This window comes from Schistocerca piceifrons, chromosome 1 (assembly GCF_021461385.2).
Source record: "Schistocerca piceifrons isolate TAMUIC-IGC-003096 chromosome 1, iqSchPice1.1, whole genome shotgun sequence".
In the NCBI taxonomy this organism is placed as follows: Eukaryota; Metazoa; Arthropoda; class Insecta; order Orthoptera; family Acrididae; genus Schistocerca; species Schistocerca piceifrons.
Genome location: NC_060138.1, coordinates 782026963 through 782050770, shown reverse-complemented (window position 1 = coordinate 782050770; position 23808 = coordinate 782026963). Strand labels below are relative to the sequence as shown.

At 37.9% G+C, this 23808-nt stretch overlaps 1 protein-coding gene across 1 annotated transcript in view; it reads left to right on the top strand.

Moving 5' to 3' along the window:
- Positions 1 to 23808, top strand: part of LOC124712908 (ras GTPase-activating-like protein IQGAP1) — a 346898-nt gene that overhangs the window by 274099 nt on the left and 48991 nt on the right. Inside the window, exon 27 of the mRNA XM_047242907.1 lies at positions 16479 to 16605. Within this exon, the coding sequence (XP_047098863.1) occupies positions 16479 to 16605 (127 nt within the window). The remainder of the gene's footprint in view (positions 1 to 16478; positions 16606 to 23808) is intronic.

The window sequence follows — 23808 nt, the reverse complement described above, 5'->3', positions numbered from 1 at the left end:
AATTAACATTGTAGCATACGCTGATGACATTGCATTATTATCTGACAGTGAGAATGATTTGAAGCTTCTTACAGCACAATTAATTAAAGCCACAAATGGCACAGGCCTCCAGCTGAATACAGACAAAACAATGTACTTTATCTTATCCCGCTATCCATCAAATAATAATGTACTGCAAATTAATAGCACAGCTTTCACAAAGACAAATGAATTTAATTACCTTGGTACAATAGTAACCTCTGACAACTCCATAAAAATTGAAATAGAATCACGAATTCAGAAGGCTAACAAATGCTACTATAGTCTCTTGACAGTTTTCAAAAGCAAGTTAATTTCTAGGAACACCAAACTACAAGTATACAAATCATTGATTATACCAGTACTCACCTATGGATCTGAAACCTGGACTCTCACAAAAAAAGAGGAAAACAGATTAAGAGTATTTGAACGAAAAATTTTGAGAAAAATATTTGGACCCATAAGAGATAGGATCAGTGATGAATGGAGATTGCTAAATAACAATGAAATTTACAAATTATATAAAGACTCCGATATAGTGGCCAAAATTAAAGCCAAAAGACTGAAATGGATAGGGCATGTCATCAGAGCACCACCAAACAGGACCATCAAGAAAGTGACTGAAGAGATTCCCACCGGAAGACGACCTCTTGGACGCCCACGCATGAGATACTTGGACAATATTCAAGACGATCTCAGAAAACTAGGACATGACAGACAGTGGCAAATTACTTGTAAAGACAGAGCAAAGTGGTTCAACATTGTCCATTCTGCAGCAAAAAGCCTTCATGGATTGTAATGCTTAATAATAATAATAATAATAATAATATTAAACAAAGCATTTATGTAACTTAATACAGACTATCATGGAACAAGAAAGGAAATGACTATTAGTGGTACGAGGTACCCTCCATCACGCACTGAAAGTTGGGTTGCGGAGTTGATGTAGATCAGGTCACTAATTATTGACAAAGTCAGGACTATCTGACACAAATATTAAAGTTACACAGAGACATAGATTGAACTAATTCAGATCCACAGCAACTTCAAAAAAATAATCATATTAGTTTGTCAGATAACTTGAACATAATAATCTGTAAACAGTAAAGTTACAAAAGATCAATAAATGCAGAAATATACCATTATGTTGTTATACTAAAATTTAGCCTTTAGAGAACTCTATTTTTGTGAGGTATATGGTCTCAGTGCTTAATGTGTTTGTCTTCTAGGTTTAAATGTTCTATTGTTATGGTAACTGCACATGCATTGAAGTATCAGAACTGTGACTTCTAAAAGAATCTCATCTAAATTGAACTAATCAGCAGATATGGTTAACAGACAAGTAATTTGAAGTTTTCAATTATTGCTGTTTCTCCAGTTATCCTTGGTATTACTGTAAGTTTCTTTTTATCTGCAATTTTCAGTATTTCAGATAACCCAGGGTTTGGTTGACCTGAGTTCGGTTAACGGAGGTTATATGCATATAAGAAAAGTGGTAGACCAAAAACTAGTTTCTCTCATAGGTGAAATAATCATAATCATCATCATCATCATCCTCCTTCTTTCAGTCACCTGTCTCTTAGTCTTCATGTAAGGACATTTCCCTTCCCTTCCCTTTCATTTCACGTATCTTCCTCAGTGTCCTTGATTCCTCAGTTGGCTCTTGGTATGGCTACTCCTTCAGCTAATTCCTTAATCCTCCCATTGCTTAACCTATCCATCTTTGTCACTCCTGTATTATTTCTTGAGAATTTCATTTCACTGGCTTGCGTTTTTCTTCTCTCTCCTCCTTTTATTGCCCAGATCTATGAGCTGTACATCAGGATTAGAACATAGTGTTCTTAATGTATAACCCTTTTGCAGTTTTGAGGAGCATCCTTGCTCCATATCAGGGATCTAAAGCTCTCCGCTCTCTCAGAATACTTCTGCTTCGCTCAATTATATGTCTGTCATTTCTTCTATTCTTAGATATTAAGCTTACCAGATACTTGACACTCTCCACATTCCTCATTTGTTTCCCACCAGTTGTTATTCCAGTTGTGACTCTCCTCCTCACTGATTTTGATTGGCTTTTCATACCTAACTTATCCTAATTTCAGCCTGTACACTTGTACTGTTCCTTGCCATATGTCCAACTGCTTATGCATTTCCTCTTCCTCCGTTTTGTTTCCCCAAATAATCAAATCATTTGCAAACCCCATTGCATTCATCTTTCCTTCGCCAGTTACTGGTGCCACCCTGATTATTACCTCGTCTATCATTATAATGAGTTGGTATTGTAAAAATATACTTCCCTGCCTCAAGTTATTTTTGTGTTCCAGCCAATCCGATCTCTCCCCTCCTACTTTCACACAGCTCACACTCCTATTTTTCTTATCCTCTATATAGTCTGCTTTTCTACTTCTCTGTCCTCGAGGAACTTCCATACCTCATTTCTACTTACAGCATTACATGCTTTTTCAGTGTCCAGAAAGACCACCAGGATATTTATTCCACATTCATAGTTGTGTTCCTACGACTGTCTTACAGTGAAAATTAGACTAGTGTGAACCTTCCTTCACTGAACACAAATTTCTGTTCTCTTGTCCTTCCTTTGTCCAAAACCATTTTTCCAAAACTTTGGAACTATGCACAATGACTCATTTTTGCAATTTCTCAATAGTTTTCGCACACTTTTCTTGAAGATTTGGACAGTTATTCCCTACTCTGTATTCTGGGATCCTCCTCTTTCTCCTCACAGTTTTCATCACTTATAATTTAAATAATGATTATTTATAAACTACTTCTATTTCAGTGGTAGTAAACTGTTTTTAATGTAATTGTTCTTGTAATGCACCTCTTTCTCCAGGGGACAAATATTAATTATTATCAGTAGTAGTATATTAAGCTACAAATTATCATTTGAAACCTGTGTGGTCTCCCTGGTGTGCCTAGTCGACCACAAGTCCCAGTCACACTGTTCACTCTAACAGAGTACATACAGGGTTATCAGTAGTAGTATATTAAGCTACAAATTATCATTTGAAACCTGTGTGGTCTCCCTGGTGTGCCTAGTCGACCACAAGTCCCAGTCACGCTGTTCACTCTAACAGAGTACATACAGGGTTGAAGACATGGAGAAAGGTATCATCACAATCTGAATTTAGAGTAATTAAACTTTCTTACCTTTATTGGTCGTTGTTGCACACTCGTGGTCCAGTGATGAATCTTGCCATCCACTGTGTGTTAAATCAATTTGAGGTCCAGGGTGTGTATTCTGCTGCGTAAGAACTGACACACATTTAAACTTTCAACTTTTATTTTATAAATGCTGATCATGACGATATTAAATAATTTTCAATGTAACAGCTTTTCCAATACATCATTTCGTTCCCACTATCCTTGACCTTCTCAAAGCAAGCGTATTAAAAGACGTCTCAACACCAACTGCCCATTGTCTCTGCCTCCGCCAACAACCAGCTCCTGTTCACAGGGCTTACAAACTGTGCAGTACCGCCAACCTTGGTTGTATATCGATATTTTACACATCGCATGTATGTTGTTGTTGTTGTTGTGGTCTTCAGTCCTGAGACTGGTTTGATGCAGCTCTCCATGCTACTCTATCCTGTGCAAGCTTCTTCATCTCCCAGTACCTACTGCAACCTACATCCTTCTGAATCTGCTTAGTGTATTCATCTCTTGGTCTCCCTCTACGATTTTTACCCTCCACGCTGCCCTCCAATGCTAAATTTGTGATCCCTTGATGCCTCAAAACATGTCCTACCAACCGATCCCTTCTTCTAGTCAAGTTGTGCCACAAACTTCTCTTCTCCCCAATCCTATTCAATAGCTCCTCATTAGTTACGTGATCTACCCACCTTATCTTCAGCATTCTTCTGTAGCACCACATTTCGAAAGCTTCTATTCTCTTCTTGTCCAAACTAGTTATTGTCCATGTTTCACTTCCATACATGGCTACACTCCATACAAATACTTTCAGAAACGACTTCCTGACACTTTAATCTATACTCGATGTTAACAAATTTCTCTTCTTGAGAAACGCTTTCCTTGCCATTACCAGTCTACATTTTATATCCTCTCTACTTCGACCACCATCGGTTATTTTACTCCCTAAATGGCAAAACTCCTTTACTACCTTAAGTGTCTCATTTCCTAATCTAATTCCCTCAGCATCACCCGACTTAATTTGACTACATTCCATTATCCTCGTTTTGCTTTTGTTGATGTTCATCTTATATCCTCCTTTCAAGACACTGTCCATTCCGTTCAACTGCTCTTCCGAGTCCTTTGCTGTCTCTGACAGAATTACAATGTCATCGGCGAACTTCAAAGTTTTTACTTCTTCTCCATGAATTTTAATACCTACTCCGAATTTTTCTTTTGTTTCCTTTACTGCTTGCTCAATATACAGATTGAATAACATCGGGGAGAGGCTACAACCCTGTCTCACTCCTTTCGCAACCACTGCTTCACTTTCATGCCCCTCGACTCTTATAACTGCCATCTGGTTTCTGTACAAATTGTAAATAGCCTTTTGCTCCCTGTATTTTACCCCTGCCACCTTCAGAATTTGAAAGAGAGTATTCCAGTCAACATTGTCAAAAGCTTTCTCTAAGTCTACAAATGCTAGAAATGTAGGTTTGCCTTTTCTTAATCTCTCTTCTAAGATAAGTCGTAAGGTCAGTATTACCTCACATGTTCCAACATTTCTACGGAATCCAAACTGCATATTTTTCCATTCGTCTGTAAAGAATTCGCGTTAGTATTTTGCAGCTGTGACTTATTAAACTGATAGTTTGGTAATTTTCACATCTGTCAACACCTGCTTTCTTTGGGATTGGAATTATTATATTCTTCTTGAAGTCTGAGGGTATTTCGCCTGTCTCATACATCGTGCTCACCAGATGGTAGAATTTTGTCATGACTGGCTCTCCCGAAGCCATCAGTAGTTCTAATGGAATGTTGTCTACTCCCGGGGCCTTGTTTCGACTCAGGTCTTTCAGTGCTCTGTCAAACTCTTCACGCAGTATCTTATCTCCCGTTTCGTCTTCATCTACATCCTCTTCCATTTCCATAATATTGTCCTCAAGTACATCGCCCTTGTATAAACCCTCTATATACTCCTTCCACCTTTCTGCCTTCCCTTCTTTGCTTAGAACTGGGTTGCCATCTGAGCTCTTGATATTCATACAAGTGGTTCTCTTCTCTCCAAAGGTCTCTTTAATTTTCCTGTAGGCAGTATCTATCTTACCGCTAGTGAGATAAGCCTCTACATCCTTACATTTGTCCTCTAGCCATCCCTGCTTAGCCATTTTGCGCTTCCTGTCGATATCCTTTTTGAGACGTTTGTACTCCTTTTTGCCTGCTTCATTTACTGCATTTTTATATTTTCTCCTTTCATCAATTAAATTCAATATTTCTTCTGTTACCCAAGGATTTCTATTAGCCCTTGTCTTTTTACCTACTTGATCCTCTGCTGCCTTCACTACTTCATCCCTCAGAGCTACCCATTCTTCTTCTACTGTATTTCCTTCCCCCATTCCTGTCAATTGTTCCCTTATGCTCTCCCTGAGACTCTCTACAACCTCTGGTTCTTTCAGTTTATCCAGGTCCCATCTCCTTAAATTCCCCCCTTTTTGCAATTTCTTCAGTTTCAATCTGCAGTTCATAACCAATAGATTGTGGTCAGAATCCATATCTGCCCCCAGGAAATGTCTTACAATTTAAAACCTGGTTACTAAATCTCTGTCTTACCATTATATAATCTATCTGATACCTTTTAGTATCTCCAGGATTCTTCAGGGTATACAACCTTCTTTTATGATTCTTGAACCAAGTGTTAGCTATGATTAAGTTATGCTCTGTGCAAAATTCTACAAGGCGGCTTCCTCTTTCATTCCTTCCCCCAAATCCATATTCACCCACTATGTTTCCTTCTCTCCCTTTTCCTACTGACGAATTCCAGTCACCCATGACTATTAAATTTTTGTCTCCCTTCACTACCTGAATAATTTCGTTTATCTCGTCATACATTTCATCTATTTCTTCATCATCTGCAGAGCTAGTTGGCATATAAACTTGTACTACTGTAGTAGGCATGGGCTTTGTGTCTATCTTGGCCACAATAATGCGTTCACTATGCTGTTTGTAGTAGCTAACCCGCACTCCTATTTTTTTACTCATTATCAAACCTACTCCTGCATTACCCCTATTTGATTTTGTATTTATAACCCTGTAATCACCTGACCAAAAGTCTTGTTCCTCCTGCCACCGAACTTCACTAATTCCCACTATATCTAACTTTAACCTATGCATTTCCCTTTTTAAATTTTCTAACCTACCTGCCCGATTAAGGGATCTGACATTCCATGCTCCGATCCGTAGAACGCCAGTTTTCTTTCTCCTGATAACGACGTCCTCTTGAGTAGTCCCCGCCCAGAGATCCGAATGGGGGACTATTTTACCTCCGGAATATTTTACCCAAGAGGACGCCATCATCATTTAATCATACAGTAGAGCTGCATGCCCTCGGGAAAAATTACGGCTGTAGTTTCCCCTTGCTTTCAGTCGTTCGCAGTACCAGCACAGCAAGCCGTTTTGGTTAATGTTACAAGGCCAGATCAGTCAATCATCCAGACTGTTGCCCCTGCAACTACTGAAAAGGCTGCTGCCCCTCTTCAGGAACCACATGTTTGTCTGGCCTCTCAACAGATACCCCTCCATTGTGGTTGCACCTACGGTACGGCCATCTGTATCGCTGAGGCACGCAAGCCTCCCCACCAACGGCAAGGTCCATGGTTCATGCATGTATACGTATTGAAAAACATAGTATGAAAAATGAAAAGTGTTTATAATATAGTTCTGTGGCAATATACCTCGTGATTGTCCTAATATTAACAGTTTTTTAAAAAAATAATAATATTTCAGATTATGTTTACGTAGTTAAATTTCACATGCTCCTTCAAGTTGATTGACGACACCACACACCACGCCAGCTGGTGGTATCAGTAGTTTCAGTAGTCCGTTGCATTACATTCTGAGCATGTAATAGTTTTCATAACTAGAGAAAAATTTGAATTTCATTGTTTTTATTATGTTGTCTATGGTACCTATCATTGTAGCAGTCCCACTCTCCACACCAAAAATAAAATATTGCAGTTAGTTTAAAATCAGTTGCAGTCAATAAACCTTTTCACTCTTTCCAGTTGCTGTGTATTTTTAGACAGTGAAATCTGCTTCTGTTGTTCTAATCAGCAAGCCCCATTCACTAAAAATGCATTATTCTTTTTCTCATCATTTCTAAACCCTCTGAACTACATGTGAACCACTGAAAGCCAAAATGGTATAATTCAATGTATCCCACACCCGAGAAATGAAAGGTTTTGCATTTCATTTAATGTAAATTCATGCTTTGCAATAATTCATGATTCATTTGATGAAATGTACAAGTTAAATAATTATAATTATGTTTACTACAGACATTATAGTTATTTGTACCTTAAATTCCTTTTTACAGTCTCTAAAAGTTGGAGTACCACTTTTCCTCTCAGCAGTTTACTTATAGTGATAAATAAAGTAGTATAAATCAAGAACTATACCTCTCTTCTTATAAACATAATGTGATACACAGTAAATGTGAGTTTGCACTTAATGCTCCTGTTACACACTTTTCTCTCACAAATTTAGTTAAAATTATTGCAGTATTGTTGTTAATTACTAGAATGCTACCTACTTGAGTCTGTCTAGTTGTTCAGCGATGCCTTCATTTATAGATTATAAATGAATTGTTATTTCTAAATGTAAAAATTCTTAAAGTGTAATTCTTGTCATCTGTCATTTCAAGAGGCTCTATGACGGAGCATGTCTGCTAAAGGGTCAACATGTCCAGGTCCAGATTCCTGAGCCAAACTTGCAGTTGTCAGTTTGTTGAAGAAAACATGCTGCGCTGGAGGGATGTATGGGGAAGTGTCATCATGTCTTTCCTTTTTGCCTTGCAGCATTGTTGAGAGGGATGAGTTTAACACTAAACAAGCGAGGACTGCCATGAACATGATGGAAAGTTGTAATATCCAAAGTTTTGAAAGGTATTCTTGCTTCAAGAGATTCTTTGTATAAAACGAAATGTAGGCAGTCTTTCTGGAAACGAAGCCATCGAGCATGAAGCCAATTGAATTTTTCATTTTGCATGTTATTCTTTCTAAATGTCACATGTTTCTCTAGATCTTTTGTTGATAAAAAATCATTAAGGGCCATTCTACAAACAGTAAAGGGTTGTTTTGTCCTTGTCTTTTGAATGGCACTACACCAATCATCCGAAGTGAAAATTTGAAGTTACTGATTTTGTCTCAATAACTCCGAATTCTGAATCATTTGGCAGAAATGAGTGTCCCATTAACAAACTTACAGTCAACCCCTATGGATCTCATTTCTTGCTGTGTCATTGCATCCTATTACATGATAAACATCATGAGTATGGAGTTCTGCATGCTTTAGAAGACAGGAACCTACTTCTTGGGAGCCTTTTGATGCCAAAATCTCATCCCAAATGTACATAGAGCCATGGTCTGTTTTGAAATCATGAATGTTGCTTTTGATGTTGAAACCTCAGTGGAAAGCAGTGTCTTCTGAAGATCAAAAGTTTTGCTTCTGATATTCACATTCCCTTGACAGTTTAGTGTCCTCAGCCAAAATATCCTTTCTTTCAGGAGTGATGGTTCTGCAAGGTTTACAGGAGAGCTTCTGCAAAGTTTGGAAGGTAGGAGACGAGGTATTGGCAGAATTAAAGTTGTGAGGATGGGCTGTGAGTCGTGCTTGGGTAGTTCAGATGGTGGAGCACTTGCCCATGAAAGGCAGTGGTCCCGAGTTCGAGTCACGGACCCCACACAGTTTTAATCTGCCAGGAAGTTTCACTGCCGTGCTGTTTCTGTTGTTCTCCAATCTTCATTTTGTTTCTGCACTAACGCCAGTTTAAGTGGTTCTTCTGCAGTCAAAATTCTCAGTTTTAAGGAGTCATATGTAGCACAGGAATCTTTCACTGGGGCATTGGAAAGATAAGTTGAATCTCTCATTGGATATATGTTTGTAGAAACTTTCCCTCAGTATAGTCCTTTCTGGAACTTGTTTCTCAATGCAGTCTTCTCTGTAAAGATCACACATGACCTTAATATTGAAAGCAGGGCTGAGATATTTCCTGTTAGGCTTGTGTGGCGTAGTGTAGTGACTTTCGTAAGGGGGAACCATTTAATGTGGTCCACTACCATGTTGACAACGTTCTTGGGAATTTTGTTTTTTGGCATATTCTTCCCTCTCAAATCCCCCTGTAGGTGTTCGTCCCAGTTCTCCTTTCTTTAGTGCTTGAGTTAATCGACCATTGGAAATGGAAAAAGTATCCAAGAAGAGCTGTTTGCAAATAAGAATACGTTCTGTTTTTACACTCACAAAGTATTTGTATGTAACTGATCATCACTCGGTTGCTGTTGCTGAACATGAACACATTTCACCAGTGTGCAGAGGTGATTTTGAATTGAATTGAATTTTATTTGATCCTGTAAGATTACATTGTGTACAGTAAATGTACGTGTAATATAGGACATGTCAAAGTATTAAAATTCTTTATCAATTATTTTTCTACACCTTTAGCTTACATTTTTACATCACTGATAATGAGTAACAATATATACAAATTTAATGGCATAAGTATTCTGCAACACTGTAAAACTCTTTTTCAATGAGATAGTCTTTAAGTTTCTTTGTAAATTCATTGTGAAGTACACTATCTTGCAGGGTTTTGGGCAGACTTCTTAGTAGTCTGATACCAGAGTACTGGGGTCCTTTTTCTAGCATTGCCAGTCGGTGGGGTATGCTCCGTACTTCATTCTTCTTTCTTGTATTGTGGGTGTGTACACTAGCATTTGTAATCCAGTCCTCACTAGCTTTTGTGATGTACATTATTGTTTTGTATATATACAATGATGAAAAAGTTAAGATACCTAAATTCTTGAAACAGTTTCTGCATGTTTCAGAGGTCTTTCTTCTTAAAATGGTCCTAATTGCTTTTTTTTGTAATGTGAACACTCGTTTTGTCTCTTGTTTGTTTGAGTTTCCCCACACCGTCACTCCATACTGTAAGTATGGTTCGAAAAGTCCATGATACACTGTACACAGAAGGTTCTTGTCTGAATACTGTGATAGCTGCATCATTAAGAATATGACAGAGCTCAGTTTCTTACAGACATTATTAATATATTTTTTCCATTTCAGTTCATTATCCACAAGAATACCTAAGAATCTAGCAGATTCTACTTCTTCCAGCCTTGTTCCGTCAACCTCTAAATCCATATCTATAGCTTTTTTCTTGTTTTTAAACACTGCATACATAGTCTTTTTTAGATTTATAACCAGTTCATTTTCCAACAGCCATTGAGCTGTGACATTTGCAGATATGTATGCTCTTCTCTCAAGCTGTTCCATATTTTGGTCACTATTTAGTATTGTTATGTCATCAGCATACAATATTTTCTTTTCTTCCTCCTCAATACCTATATCATTAACAAATACATTAAATAACAATGGCCCCACTACCGAACCCTGCGGCACTCCATATTTGATGGATTTGGTTTCTGATTGGTACGAGTTTCATAATGATACATACTGCTTGCGGTTGCACAAGTATGATTTTATCCATTCACCTGGCTGCCCCCGAATGCTATAGTTGCTTAATTTTTGTATCAGCATTTCATGGTCAATGGTGTCAAATGCCTTTGAAAGATCCAGAAACATTGCAGAGACAACCTTTTTCTCATCTAAGGACTGTAAAATGTATTCTGTTAGACTGACAATTGCTGATTCTGTAGATTTACCCTTTCTGAAACCATGTTGTGAGGTCATGAGAATGTTATGTTTGTCCAAATAGTTAACTAATCTGGTATACATAAGCATTTCTAGGATTTTTGAGAAACCTGATATCAGTGAAACTGGTCTTTAGTTGTTGGGGTCATCCTTACACCCTTTCTTGTACACTGGCACTAACTTCGTTATCTTCAGTTTTTCTGGAAAAATTGCATCTCTGAAAGAACAGTTTGCTATGTTCAGCAGTGGTGTTATTATCACCTCACATACCAGCTTTATTACATGAGATATTTCATCATCACCAGCTGATTTCTTGGACTTCAGTTTCTGTACAGTTTTCCGCAATTCATCTTCCGTGACTGGTCTTAAGAACATAGTACTGTATGATCTTTTTGGTACCTTAATACCCTTCTGTTTTTGACTATTTCTTTCCAATTATAGGTTTTCTACTACACTGATATAGTTATTATTCAGTATGTTTGCTATTTCCATACCATCTGTGACCACTGTGTTGTCTACTTTAATTGACCTAATACCTTCTTCTTTGTTTGACCCATCTTTTTCCTTTCTTTCAGCATTGATTGCATTCCAAGCTGCCTTTGCCTTGTTTTTTGAGTTCGCTATAGTGGTGTCAATTGCTCTTGCTTTCGCTTCTCTTATTGTTTTTCTATACTTCTTTTTTAACATTTTATAGTTTTCAGCTTCGCCCATCCGTCTCACGTCCTGAAGCTTCCTTCGCTGTTCTAGTATTTCACTCGTAATCCACTGTGTTTGATCTTGATGCCTTTCTTGTCTCTTTACTTTGGGAAATGCTACATTAAAATGCTACTTAATTGTTGAAATAAATGCATCATATTTTTCATTTACACTCTGGGCGTGTAGGGTTTCATTCCAGGTTTCCTTACTTAACATTGTTCTAAAGATGTTGATATTTTGTTCACTGATGATCCTAATTTCTTTGGTTGTTTGTTTTGGTTCTGATACTGTGTCATTACTTCTGCAAAAGCTGATTAGTTGTCCATGATGATCAGATATTTGTTACTGTGTCATTACTTCTGCAAAAGCTGATTAGTTGTCCATGATGATCAGATATGATCATTCTGATTGCTGAAGTTTCACAAACCCTAGAATGCTTTAAACAAAGCAAATCTCTTGACAGTAATTAACAGAGTCACACATTTATTACATCCATCACAGTCTTTTCCACTGAATGTCTTTCCTTCGACATGTTTCTCATTTTTTCCCTGAGTCCAACATTTCCTCAGTTTCATTTCTAGGCACTGGATCTTGTGTTGATTTTCTAGTTTGGTGATTGGCGAGGATGGTCCTGTGGCCCCTTCAGGAAGCTGACATAAATTTTGTAGCATAGTGATCTATGTTAATCTTGATTCCTGAAATGGAGGATGCTCAGGTTTAGTATCAGTCTCCAGATATACCCATAGAGTTTATATTATTTCTCCTGTAGTACTTTGCAGTTGTTCGATCAGACAACAAACACTGTTCTAAATAGTCCACTGTGTTGTTATCAGAATCTTCATTGGTGGAGCCTATACTATCACTGGAAAACCCGTAGTCTGGATCATCCATGTTCAGCCCTGGAAATAAAGATTACTTCTCATTTCTAGATTCATATACCCTTTGGCCTAAAGCACTTGCAACTACTTTGATATAACCCTGTTTAACCTACTGTCAACTTTTATAATTTAACTCAACCTTGGCCATAAATTTTTAGGAAACAAGAATAATGTTTTAAAAACTTCAGTAAGCACAGAATACATGATGAAAATAGAATAAAGAAAGAAAGAAATATCCAACTTCATAAACTTAAACTAAGTTAATTAAAATTACTCATCTGGCATGAGAATATTCTATTCTAAGCTTTTTGTGAATAGATCAATTACAGAACAATGTATAAAATTATTTAATTGGATAGATAAAAAATCTACTCACCAAGCGGCGGTAGAATACACACACGTAAAAGACTGTTGTGACTGGCAAGCTTTCGGAGCCAGTGGCTCCTTCTTCAGGCAGAAGGGTTGAAGGAGAAGGAAGAAGGCTGAAGGAAAAGGACTGGAGAGGTCTAGGAAAAAGGGTAGATTTTAGGAAAGTCATCCAGAACCATGGGTTAGGGGAGACTTCCCATGCGGGATGAGAAGGAATGTCTTATTGTTGGGAACTGCATCGGATGAGATTTGAAAACCTGACAGCTTAAAGGTGGAAGACAGGGTAATATGCAAGACAGAGATTACTACTGAAACATCGTGCACAAGTTAATAAGAGTGAGAAACTAAGTGCTTTGTACGTAACAGAGGTGGGAGAGGGTGGTGAAAAATAGACACGAAAGGCAGTGAAAGATGTAGGAAATTAAAATAGTGTGAAGCAAAGAGTAGTTAAAGTGAAGAAAAACTGAGACAGAAGAAATTAACATATATTAAGGCCAGGTGGGTGGTGAGAACCAAGGACATGTTGTAGTGCTAGTTCCCACCTGCGGAGTTTTGAGAAACTGGTGTCTGGGGGAAGAATCCAGGTGGTGTGTGTGTGTGAAACGCGCTGAAGTCACAAATGTCATGTTGCAGAGATGGCTCTGTAACAGGATATTGCAAGTTGCCATTGTATACCCTCTGCCTATATCCATTCATCCCAATTAATAATCTGGTGGTAGTCATGCCTGATCTGATTGTATGTTTTCCCCTCAAAGGTGAAGTAGTTGTTGGTAAGTATAAAGTTGATTAAGGTGAGTAGGAAGGATGTCATAGGTTTGGAATCAGGTGGGCGCTGATTGAGGAAATGTTCAGCAGCTGACAGACCATGTATGTGGGGGATGTTGGCACATCCTTTCTGAGGCAAACGTATTTGTTTGGATGCAGACTCTTTACAGCAATACACCATCATTCTCACCTCAGCCTTCACTGCACGTAATTACCCCACCAACCTAGTTAAAAATCAGGATTTCCCGGGCCATCACGTCCAATCCTGGGACTGCTGATCACCCCACAAAACATGCTTCAGAGCATGCCATTGGTGACTCAGTGTTATCCTGGTCTGGAATGTGTTAATTAGCTGCTTCGACAGGGCCAAGATTTCTTAAAATCATGCCCTGAAATGAGATCCATTCGGTCTGAAATTTTGCCCATCGGACCTAGAATAGCTTTGTCACCATCCCAATCTCTGCAATATTCTTGTCAGGCCCTATACTCCTTCTCCACCTATCTCTGCAAGACTTGCCCTATGCACCCTCCTACCACCACCTATAATAAGCCCGCAACTGGCAAAACATAAAGTATCAAAGGGAGAGCCACCTGTGAAACAACACGTCATATACCAGCTAGTATATAAACACTGTTCAGCCTCCTACATCGCCATGACTACCACCAGATTATTAATTGGGATGAATGGATATAGGCAGAGGGTATACACTGGCAACTCGCAATATCCTGTTACAGAGCCATCTCTGCAACATGACATTTGTGACTTCAGCGCGTTTCATCACACGCACCATCTGGATTCTTCCCCCAGACACCAGTTTCTCAGAACTCCGCAGGTGGGAACTAGCACTACAACATATCCTTGGTTCTCACCACCCACCTGGCCTTAATATATGTTAATTTCTTCTGTCTCAGCTTTTCTTCACTTTAACTACTCTTTGCTTCACACTATTTTAATTTCCTACATCTTTCACTCTCTTTCCTGTTTATTTTTCACCACCCTCTCCCACCTCTGTTACGTACAAAGCACTTAGTTTCTCACTCTTATTAACTTGTGCACGATGTTTTAGTAGTAATCTCTGTCTTGCATATTACCCTGTCTTCCACCTTTAAGCTGTCAGGTTTTCAAATCTCATCCGATGCAGTTCCCAACAATAAAACTTTACTTCTCATCCCATATGGGAAGTCTCCCCTAACCCATGGTTCTGGATGACTTTTCCAAAGTTACCCTTTTTCCTAGACCTCTCCAGTCCTTTTCCTGCACCCTTCTTCCTTCCCCTTCAACCCTTCTGCCTGAAGGAGGAGCCACTGGCTCCAAAAGCTTGCCAGTCGCAACAGTCTTTTTACATGTGTGTGTTCTATTCAGTGAAATAATTTTATCAATAATTGATTATTTTTGTTGTTATAAGAGCACAATGTATGGTTTATGTATTTAATGTGAGACATCACTGCTTGATTCATGTAGAGTTTAACCCAGACCTCAACATGGAGTGCAAACTTTCTGCTTTAATAACATATGGATATTATATATCTAAAAAAGAATACAATGCTAATACTTGCTAGCACTATTGCAATGCCTTTTTATTTTAGATCATAAACTAACATGCAAAGCAACACAGAACAACATGACCACATGGCATTTCCACTTGATTTATATCACTATTGCTGCGAAAACGTTTCACTCGGGAGTGAGAGGAGGAATGCATTTGCCACTCTCAAGCAGCTCCAGTTGGAGTTATCATTATACCACTTCTTCACAACAAATTTCCATGCAGTGTTTCTAAACTGAGTGGTATAACTAAAAAACTACAATTTTTTGATTTGGACCACCTTGGTTCTCAGCAGCTCGTACAAACTCAAAACTTTTTAATTTTGCATGTAAATGTAGCAACAATTTGTGACAAAAATAGAAAGTAATTGGCTCGATCTGCCTGTTTGAATTTCCTGTCTTTCGTTTCAACTGGAGGAAGTTGGTCACTTCAACTGAAATGGCCCAAAATCACGATCTCCAGAAAAATCACTTCATGACCAGTGCTAGTCTAAATGATAAATTGAACTGAGTTTTGTTGCACTTAGATGAGTAAATGCTCCTTTCAGAATTAGCAGTCAAATCAGCATCATTCCATCTGTTAAAAGAACTTTTGCCTGTTAGAGCTTATGTTCTAATTTTCTGTTTTTCTGTAAGTTGTTTGTTTATTGTGGTAATTACTTGTGGCAAATTGTGTTTGTTTGTCCACGCTTAGACCAGTAGCAGTAAACCCACGATTATTTAAAGAATCAAACCTCCTTGTATGAAACAGCTCCAGGTAACTAATTACTTTACAAATGAGTTACTGTGTTGAATATTTAACGTTAAGCATGTAAGCAAGTAAAAGTTTAGAAATGGTTGGTTGGCAGTTGCTAAGTGCTCTCATTCTCAAATACTGGATGGGTATAGTCAGGCGAATATGCGTGTAATGAGTTATGCTGTCTCAGAACATGTACACAGTTTCTTACTGTAATACTTCTGTTGCTGTGTTAAACCTTTACCATGAGATTATACCTCTTAGAGTGGATTATGATAGCATTTTAAATTTTTTTAATTTGGTCAGTAATTATACAAAGTATTGAAAATCAAAATTTTGTTGCCCCTGGAATCTCTTAGATGGCAGCCAGCAGTAGGATTGTAAATTGTGAACTGGATTAGACTGTTAGCAATGTAGATTATTTATTTTTACTCTCTGGAATAACTTATGCTGTTTGAATTTTTGTTCAATCCAGTACTGCCTGTATATTTTTTCCAGTGATTAAGGTGTATTTACTTGTTTTAACACACATTCTTGTGCTGTCTATTTGTTGTTCCCTGTTGTGTCTATTTTTTAGTTGTAATTCTATGTGTTTTACAAATCTTTGGTTTTTTACTTTCAGGAAATGTGCGACACACATGAGCTGTTAGTAAAATATTTGTCTCAGATTGCACCTGATCCTATGGACCCATTATGTGAACTACTGGAGGAAATGGGTCCAGTGCCTTCCCCTGAATCTCTTATTGGTTGTAAGTAATTTTTTGCATATTTGATCTGTTTTTTTAAAAATCAGGTGTTCAGTAATTGTTTCACTTATTACTATAGTATGTTCTGAATGGCATTCTGATAAATAATAAGAATTGAGTTAAATTATGTTACACAATTGCTGGCCATATTTAGCTTCAGAAGGTGAAATATTTAGTACTGCTGTTAGACACACACAAAAGAACACAACAGTGTGCCAGTTTTCAGAACCATCAGTTCTTTCTTAGGGAATGAGAGAGGGATAGGTTAAGGAAGGTTAAAAAGGAGGGGTAGGTCACTCAGATGCCAAGATACATCTGAGGAGGCAATTTAATTAATAGATTTGTGGAGTGAATTGTACTTGTGATAAAACTGCTATAAGTCATATATGAAATGGACATGAAGTTGCAGGTGCCATTATTGCTGGCTGGATGAATGCGCTCTCAGTTTTGAGAATGGCAAAGTCATACCTTCAGTAGAAAAATTTATAATAAGCTACTGTGGTGGCTAAGTGATCCTTCCAGTGGGTGACTGCTTTACTTTTCACATCTTTCATATATTATCGTATTTTAGCCACTTGTTGAAAACTGGTAGGATTTTTCTCAAGAGTTTTATAGCAGTAACTATTAAGAAACAGTTGATTCTCCTGCAGTACATGCACAATTCATGTTGTAGCATAAAGTGAAATCCCCTTTCTTTCAGTTATCACATGACTGAGTTAAGGTGTCAGAACTGATGAGGAAATGAGTGGTTGCAATTGAAGAATGACAGTCTGTAGTCAGCAAAGTCAACAACACAGTTTTGGCATAGCTATAGTCAACTCGGCAGAAAAGATCCTTACAGTATAGCAGTGCTGTTGCCAGCTTTCAGATGCCTATCACTAACGGCTTCCAGCAAAAACAGTAGTCATCTTTATAATTGCGACAACATTTAGATGTTGTCTTAGAGACCTTTACAAAATTGCATTACGTAATTGGTTTAGGTGGGCCACAAAGCTGCTGTATGCAGCCCACCGCAGCTGGCAGGGATTTTCTTATGCTGATTCGATTACAACGTCTTTCAACCAATTAGATGAGATTAAGTGTTCTTCACAAAACTCCAAATAGAGTGCTTCCTTGTAACATGGGGACGCCTAGGTCAGTGAGAGGATACACCCTTCTTCAGCGTATATGTGCATGTCAGTACGTTTAGATTTTGGTAAAGTCCACTGTCTTTCCACACAAAAAAAGGAAAGAAAGAATCTTTAATCAACCTGAAAATTTATTTGCAGAGCAGAGTGCTCTACTACTGAGTGTTGTCGTCCTGGAGGTGGTATACTTTGCCTTCCACCCAATCTCTGAACTGAATGACCCAGCCACGTACACTGGGGCTACAGTGTGATATGGAATCTGATCCACATTGCAACTTATAATTTTTAACAGTAACATACATTGTCAGAGATAAAATAAGTCATAAAAACTGTAAGGGTTATAGGGAATCAAACTGCAGACCTATGGATTTAGTCTTCACCAATGAGAATGCAAATTGTAATTTAGGTATAAATTTGCCCTCCATTTTGTACTACAGCAGGAATTAAGTTAGCTCTTTCCAAATTTTCATTTACCATTCCAAACTGTACCCAGTGCATTAGGAACAAATATCCACTCATTCATTATTCTGGGACTGGATGCTAACCATTAAAAATTTCTCATTTTGAAACTTTTCCTGTATCATAGCCTGTTTTCCTATGCTACTTTCTTTAAGCAATTTCATTAACTGCTTTTGGTTTTAATTGATTGTGTAAATTATATTTATGACTTCACATTTCTTCATACTTGGACTCTGATATACATGTTACCATGAGCTCCAATACCTTTATGGCTTAAAAGTCATGTCATTCTCATTTCTTATCTTACCAGTCCACATACTTTTTAGCATCCTTTGGTAACTTGATATTTCAAGTGCTTCAATCCTCCTTTTTTCCATTTTCCTCACAGTCAAAGATTCACTTCCATAAAATCCTGTGTTCCAGACATACATTGTTAGAAATTTCTGCCTCAAATTAAGGCCTATATTTGATACTTGAAGAAGTGTTCAGTTGTCGATAGGCACTTGCAAAAGAAAGAAAACTTGCTAGCTTCCCTTTGACAAGCTGGAGTAAAATAAAACCACACACACACACACACACACACACACACACACACACACACGTGCGTGCACGCTCCTGTGCCCTGACATAGTGCTATTGGTACTTGTAGACTTTGTTGTCTACACTAGTCTTTGTTCTGATTCCAAGGTAGGATAATTCTACCACTTTTTCTACCATGTGCTTCTGAATTTTCATTGAAACTTTATCGATAATCTCATTTCTGCCATTCCTCATTACATTTGTATTGGTTTGCTTTGCTCCCAGTCACTATCTGTGCGTAGTAAGCTAGTCATCCAATTCAGCAAGTCCTTTAATTCTTCACATTCACTGAGGTTAGGAATAACATAAGTGAATCTTATCATTGACCTTAAATTTTGATCCCATTTCTGAAACTCCCTTCATTGCTACTTCAATGTACAGTTTAAACAGTAGAGAAGAAGAGTGCATCAGTGCTATATACCATTTTTAATCAAGTTAGCACTTGTTTCTTGTATGTATTGTATATTTTCCATTATTCCCTATAGCTTATACCTATTTTTCTGATAATTCCAAACATCTCACACCATTTTACATTGTTAAATGCTTTTTCGGGGTTTATAAATTGTATGAAAGTGTCTTGATTTTTCTCAAATCTTGTTTCCATGGTCTAATGCAACATCAGAACTATGCCTCTTTTGCCTTTGCTGAAGACAAACTAATCATTATCTGACAGATCCTCCGTTTTCTTTTCTACTCTTTTGTAAATTTTTCTTGTCAAGAAGTTGGACGCATGAACTATTAACCTCAATTGTGTGGTAGTTCCCTCATTTATCTGCCTTTACTATATTTTGGACTTTCTGATTGTGTGGATGATATTCTTCAAAAGTCGGATGTACCTCGAGCATTGTAGGTGCTACAACTAACTGGAATAATCACTTGGCTGTCCATTGCAATAAAAATAAATAAATAAATATTATTATTAAATATGCGTATGACAACACCCTTTAAACTGATACAACGTGATTGAGCTACTAAAAATGTTGCGCAGGACATCGGACTTCGTTTCTTATTTCTTCAATTGTAGTTGCAGGCGGCGGACTCCGGGAACACCGGCACTTGTCGTAATCAAGAATCCCTTCCTTATATGTTTTTTCACTTACTTCAATAAATAAAACAAACTTGATACTGTTTTTGCATATAATATTATTCATGCACACGTATGATATCTAGAGCTCGCTGTACTTCATATGTAAAATCGTGCATCTTCATTGTGTTTCTACATACGAGAGAGTGTAAGAGTAAAAAAAAAAATCATGTACACATAATTGAATGAAAGTCCCTTTGTTTGTCTGCCCCCCCCCCCCCCCCCCCCTGCACGCATTCACAATTAACGTCTTTGCCAACTCTTACATTCGATCGGTGTTTTTTATATACATTTGCCGATAGGGGTTGATGTCCTTTATTGTCGGCTTCCTTTTTTATTTAATGGACTGGATATGTCAGATTATCCTATATATGCTAGAATTCTACAAGAAATTGTAACAACACTCTCGTCTTTCTTTCCTTTCACGTCAACCGTATAATTTAACGGCATGTCAAAATATACGGGAGTTTGGTCAGCATTTCCTGTCTGACCAAGAAGGTATTGCTTTTCTGTGCGCCACCTAATTATGAAGCACTGAAATTCCACAAGTTTTTCTTCATAATTTTTCGGCAGCTTCTGTGCAACTGAAGTTCGCCTCCGAGGTGAAAAACCCCAGCGCTTCATAAACAGATCAATCCAGCTGCGATTAGCTTTAAAATTTTTGATTTTTTTTGCTCTCTAGCAATTTCATGTACCTTAATTTTTAAAATTTCGGCATTCACAGGCAGGAATTTCTGATGCTGTTCCTTAACAAATTCATTTAAAAATCACTTCTAGTGCATTATATCGGCCACACTTTGGCCCACTAAATGCTTCCCTGCTACTTGAACATTCAAATAATTTGTCTCTCTGTAGTCTCCATCGCCTGACGTTGCTCTCATCAATTCTGTATCGCAGTCCTGCAGCACGATTAGAACTTTGTTCGGCAAAAGAAATAACTCCCCTCTTGTCTTTGGCACTATAATGAAAGCGCTTAATTATGGTTCACTAACACCAACAAGCACTTCACAAAATTCCACGAAGCGCTACGTGAAATCTTAATGAGCCCCAGCGTATCAACTCGTGCAACAATCCTAATGTCTTGTGCATTGTTGGTATTTTTGTGTTAAGAAATTTATTTTTGTTGCTACGAATATTTGAAAGCTACATTCGAAGATGAACAATACGGAATTTCTATTTACTTCGTTGGATAATGTATGAAAATACAGGCAGAGGTTTTGACACCAGTATTTATCTTTGTGCTTGCAAAGCATGCCTGTGTAGCGCTACATATATTTGACGACAGAAGTTAGTTGTGGAGGCACCTACCAACATTTTTCAGAACTTCTGCGTACTTTGCACTCAATTTTAAGCCCCAGGCGGTTTTTTGGATTACAAAAACCGGAAAAAAAGTGCGGCTTAGGTTCGAGTAAATACGGTATGCTCCCCTAAGGGCACAAGTGCTAATTCTGATTTACATCATCGTCTGTTTCTATTAAAGACATGAATCTTTTTCATATGCTACTTCTGACATTTCTGTACACAGAATCTTAACAAAATAAGCCATAGACACAAAAATCATTTTCTTTTCGACACATTTCTTTGCAACCAGTCATGTTAACCTACTTATTACCTTCAACTCTGACTTCACACACGTTTCCCCGCAATGAAATTGTCAACATCCTCACACAACTTCCAAAATAATAATGATTTCCAAAACTAGGCAAGCTTAAGATAATATTATGAAAGAGATAAGAAGAGGTAGAGGAGACATTGCATTGTTGATAGGCACAACATAAAGGTTTTTAAGCTTTTGGCCAAAAGATTTTCTTTCAAACTAGAAAAACCCCACACAAGCACAACTCACACACACATGACCAGTGACACAGTTTTGGAAAAATAGTTGACCCTCAGGAAAATTAGAAAAGAGCTCCTCTGAGTACATTATTGGATATCAGTCTACTTCTACTGGAGCATTGACTGTAAGTTCGGAATCACTACAAAAGGGAAGGAAGCTACCTGTCTTTCATCCTGCTATCAAAAGGGAGGTCCTCTGGATAAAAGGGGTGGGGGGGAAAGAACTTGTTGCTGTTTCTGTCTATCCACTTCTAGTTTAACTTCAACCTGGAGAGCAAGTGGGATTTGACATGCTTTAAAGAGGTGTTACCCAGCCAATGGCTCCAGCATTATGTGGGCATGAAAGTTCAGTTGCTTCCCGAACTCTGGCTCAATCAATGGTGCAAATTAAGAGTGGATAGTGTCTACTGATTCACAGGGCACAAAATGTTGAATGAATGTTGAATTGAAAATGCCAATCCAGAGTATGTGTTCACATGAAAAATGTGCCAGAGATGGATCTGTAGCCACCAGGCAAGGCAATATCCGAGTAACAAAACCACTGCCACTGTTAGCTCAGAATGATGTATGTAGAATGGAGCTGGAGGGCTGCCACAGAGTGAGACATATTTATCACATTAGGATCCAATGTTGAAGTCTAATACACTGGAGTCTGTTCTTACTGGACCATAGTAGAGGTTTGGAAATCAGTGGAAAAGTCTGCTGAGCATACTGTGATATTTTAAAAGTACATGCAGTGAGTAACACTTCTGTTAAATAGGGGCGCAGCTAAATAAAGTCTGTATACGCGCTTCTTTGTCAGGGGACAGACAGATTGTGGCATATCATATTATACTTTTAGCATAGGATTGTCCACATTTATACATAAATTGGTACATTTTCTGCTTAAATGTTGAATGTCAGCGATCCACAAAGTATAGCTTTCAGAATGAGATTTGTGATGTTGCAAAAACTCTTAAACAGTCTGCTGCTACATGCATTTTGGTTGAAAAATGTTCTGAAAGTAAGGCAAAAATATCTAACACAGGCAGCATAGGTGAGTTCAACAGTGGAACCAACTTTTCCACTAAGTTATGCAGCTGAGGATTGGTTGTCAGCAAATATGCCCATCAGTGGTCAAGAAACTTAATATCACTCGTCCAAAAATTCAGCATTGACCATTTGTGATACAGTTTCCAATCTTCCTGTTGCGATGTTGAACTCATCAAAACCTTTACCAGTTCCTGATGTTGATTGTGTTGTTGCTGCCACACTTCAAAAAACTTTGCATCCATGATAATGGTCATTGATACAAAAGTAACATCCTTGTTGCCAATTTTGCTACTCACGCTTCAAGACTACAGTTATTTATTACACTTGTGTAAATACACTAAAACCTGAAACAGAACTCAATTACTTCACAACAAATAAACTGAAAGAAAATTAAAGAATTTGCACAACTAATTCATTGTGCTTGCAGGTTAACCGAATACAGAAGAGTTTATCATATAGTTACATAGACATGGCAACCTTGATTGGTGGTGGTGGAAACCATTATAGTAATTAATTTGCTTGGCTTAATAAGTAGGCCAGTTTGTAAGTGCCAAAGCTAACCTCATTCTAGGATCCTCACACACAGTAGTAGTCAAGATGCATAACAATAAGTGCAGTCTGCTTCACTATTTGGCAGTGTCCATGAATATGGGATTGTCTTCTATATAGAACCGTTGGTTAGATCAGAATACAGCACTGGCTGACTTGCAGAGAATGAAAGTTACCTCATGACCACTCGGGATTAAATCAGCCAGCTAGCTGGTGTCGCATGATCAGTCTGTCAGATATGCTATGTTTTTCTTGGTGACAGATCCCTTGTTGGACATAGACATCATGTCATTTGGCGGTAGTTCATTTCTTCTATTATTGCAACCAGTGGTGTTACAAGGTTGATCATACCACTTTGATATGTAAGCTATAGTGTTTAAATGCTACAAAGCTTCTGTTGAAGATGAAGATGGAAGGCAGCTTCTGTCACATCCAGTTTGTTTAAATTGCTTGAGGAGTTATCTTGTATGGGATAGAGCTTGTCCAAGATGCAATGAAGAAAGGAAGATCCGAAAAGTTGGTACAAGGAGAGATGGATTT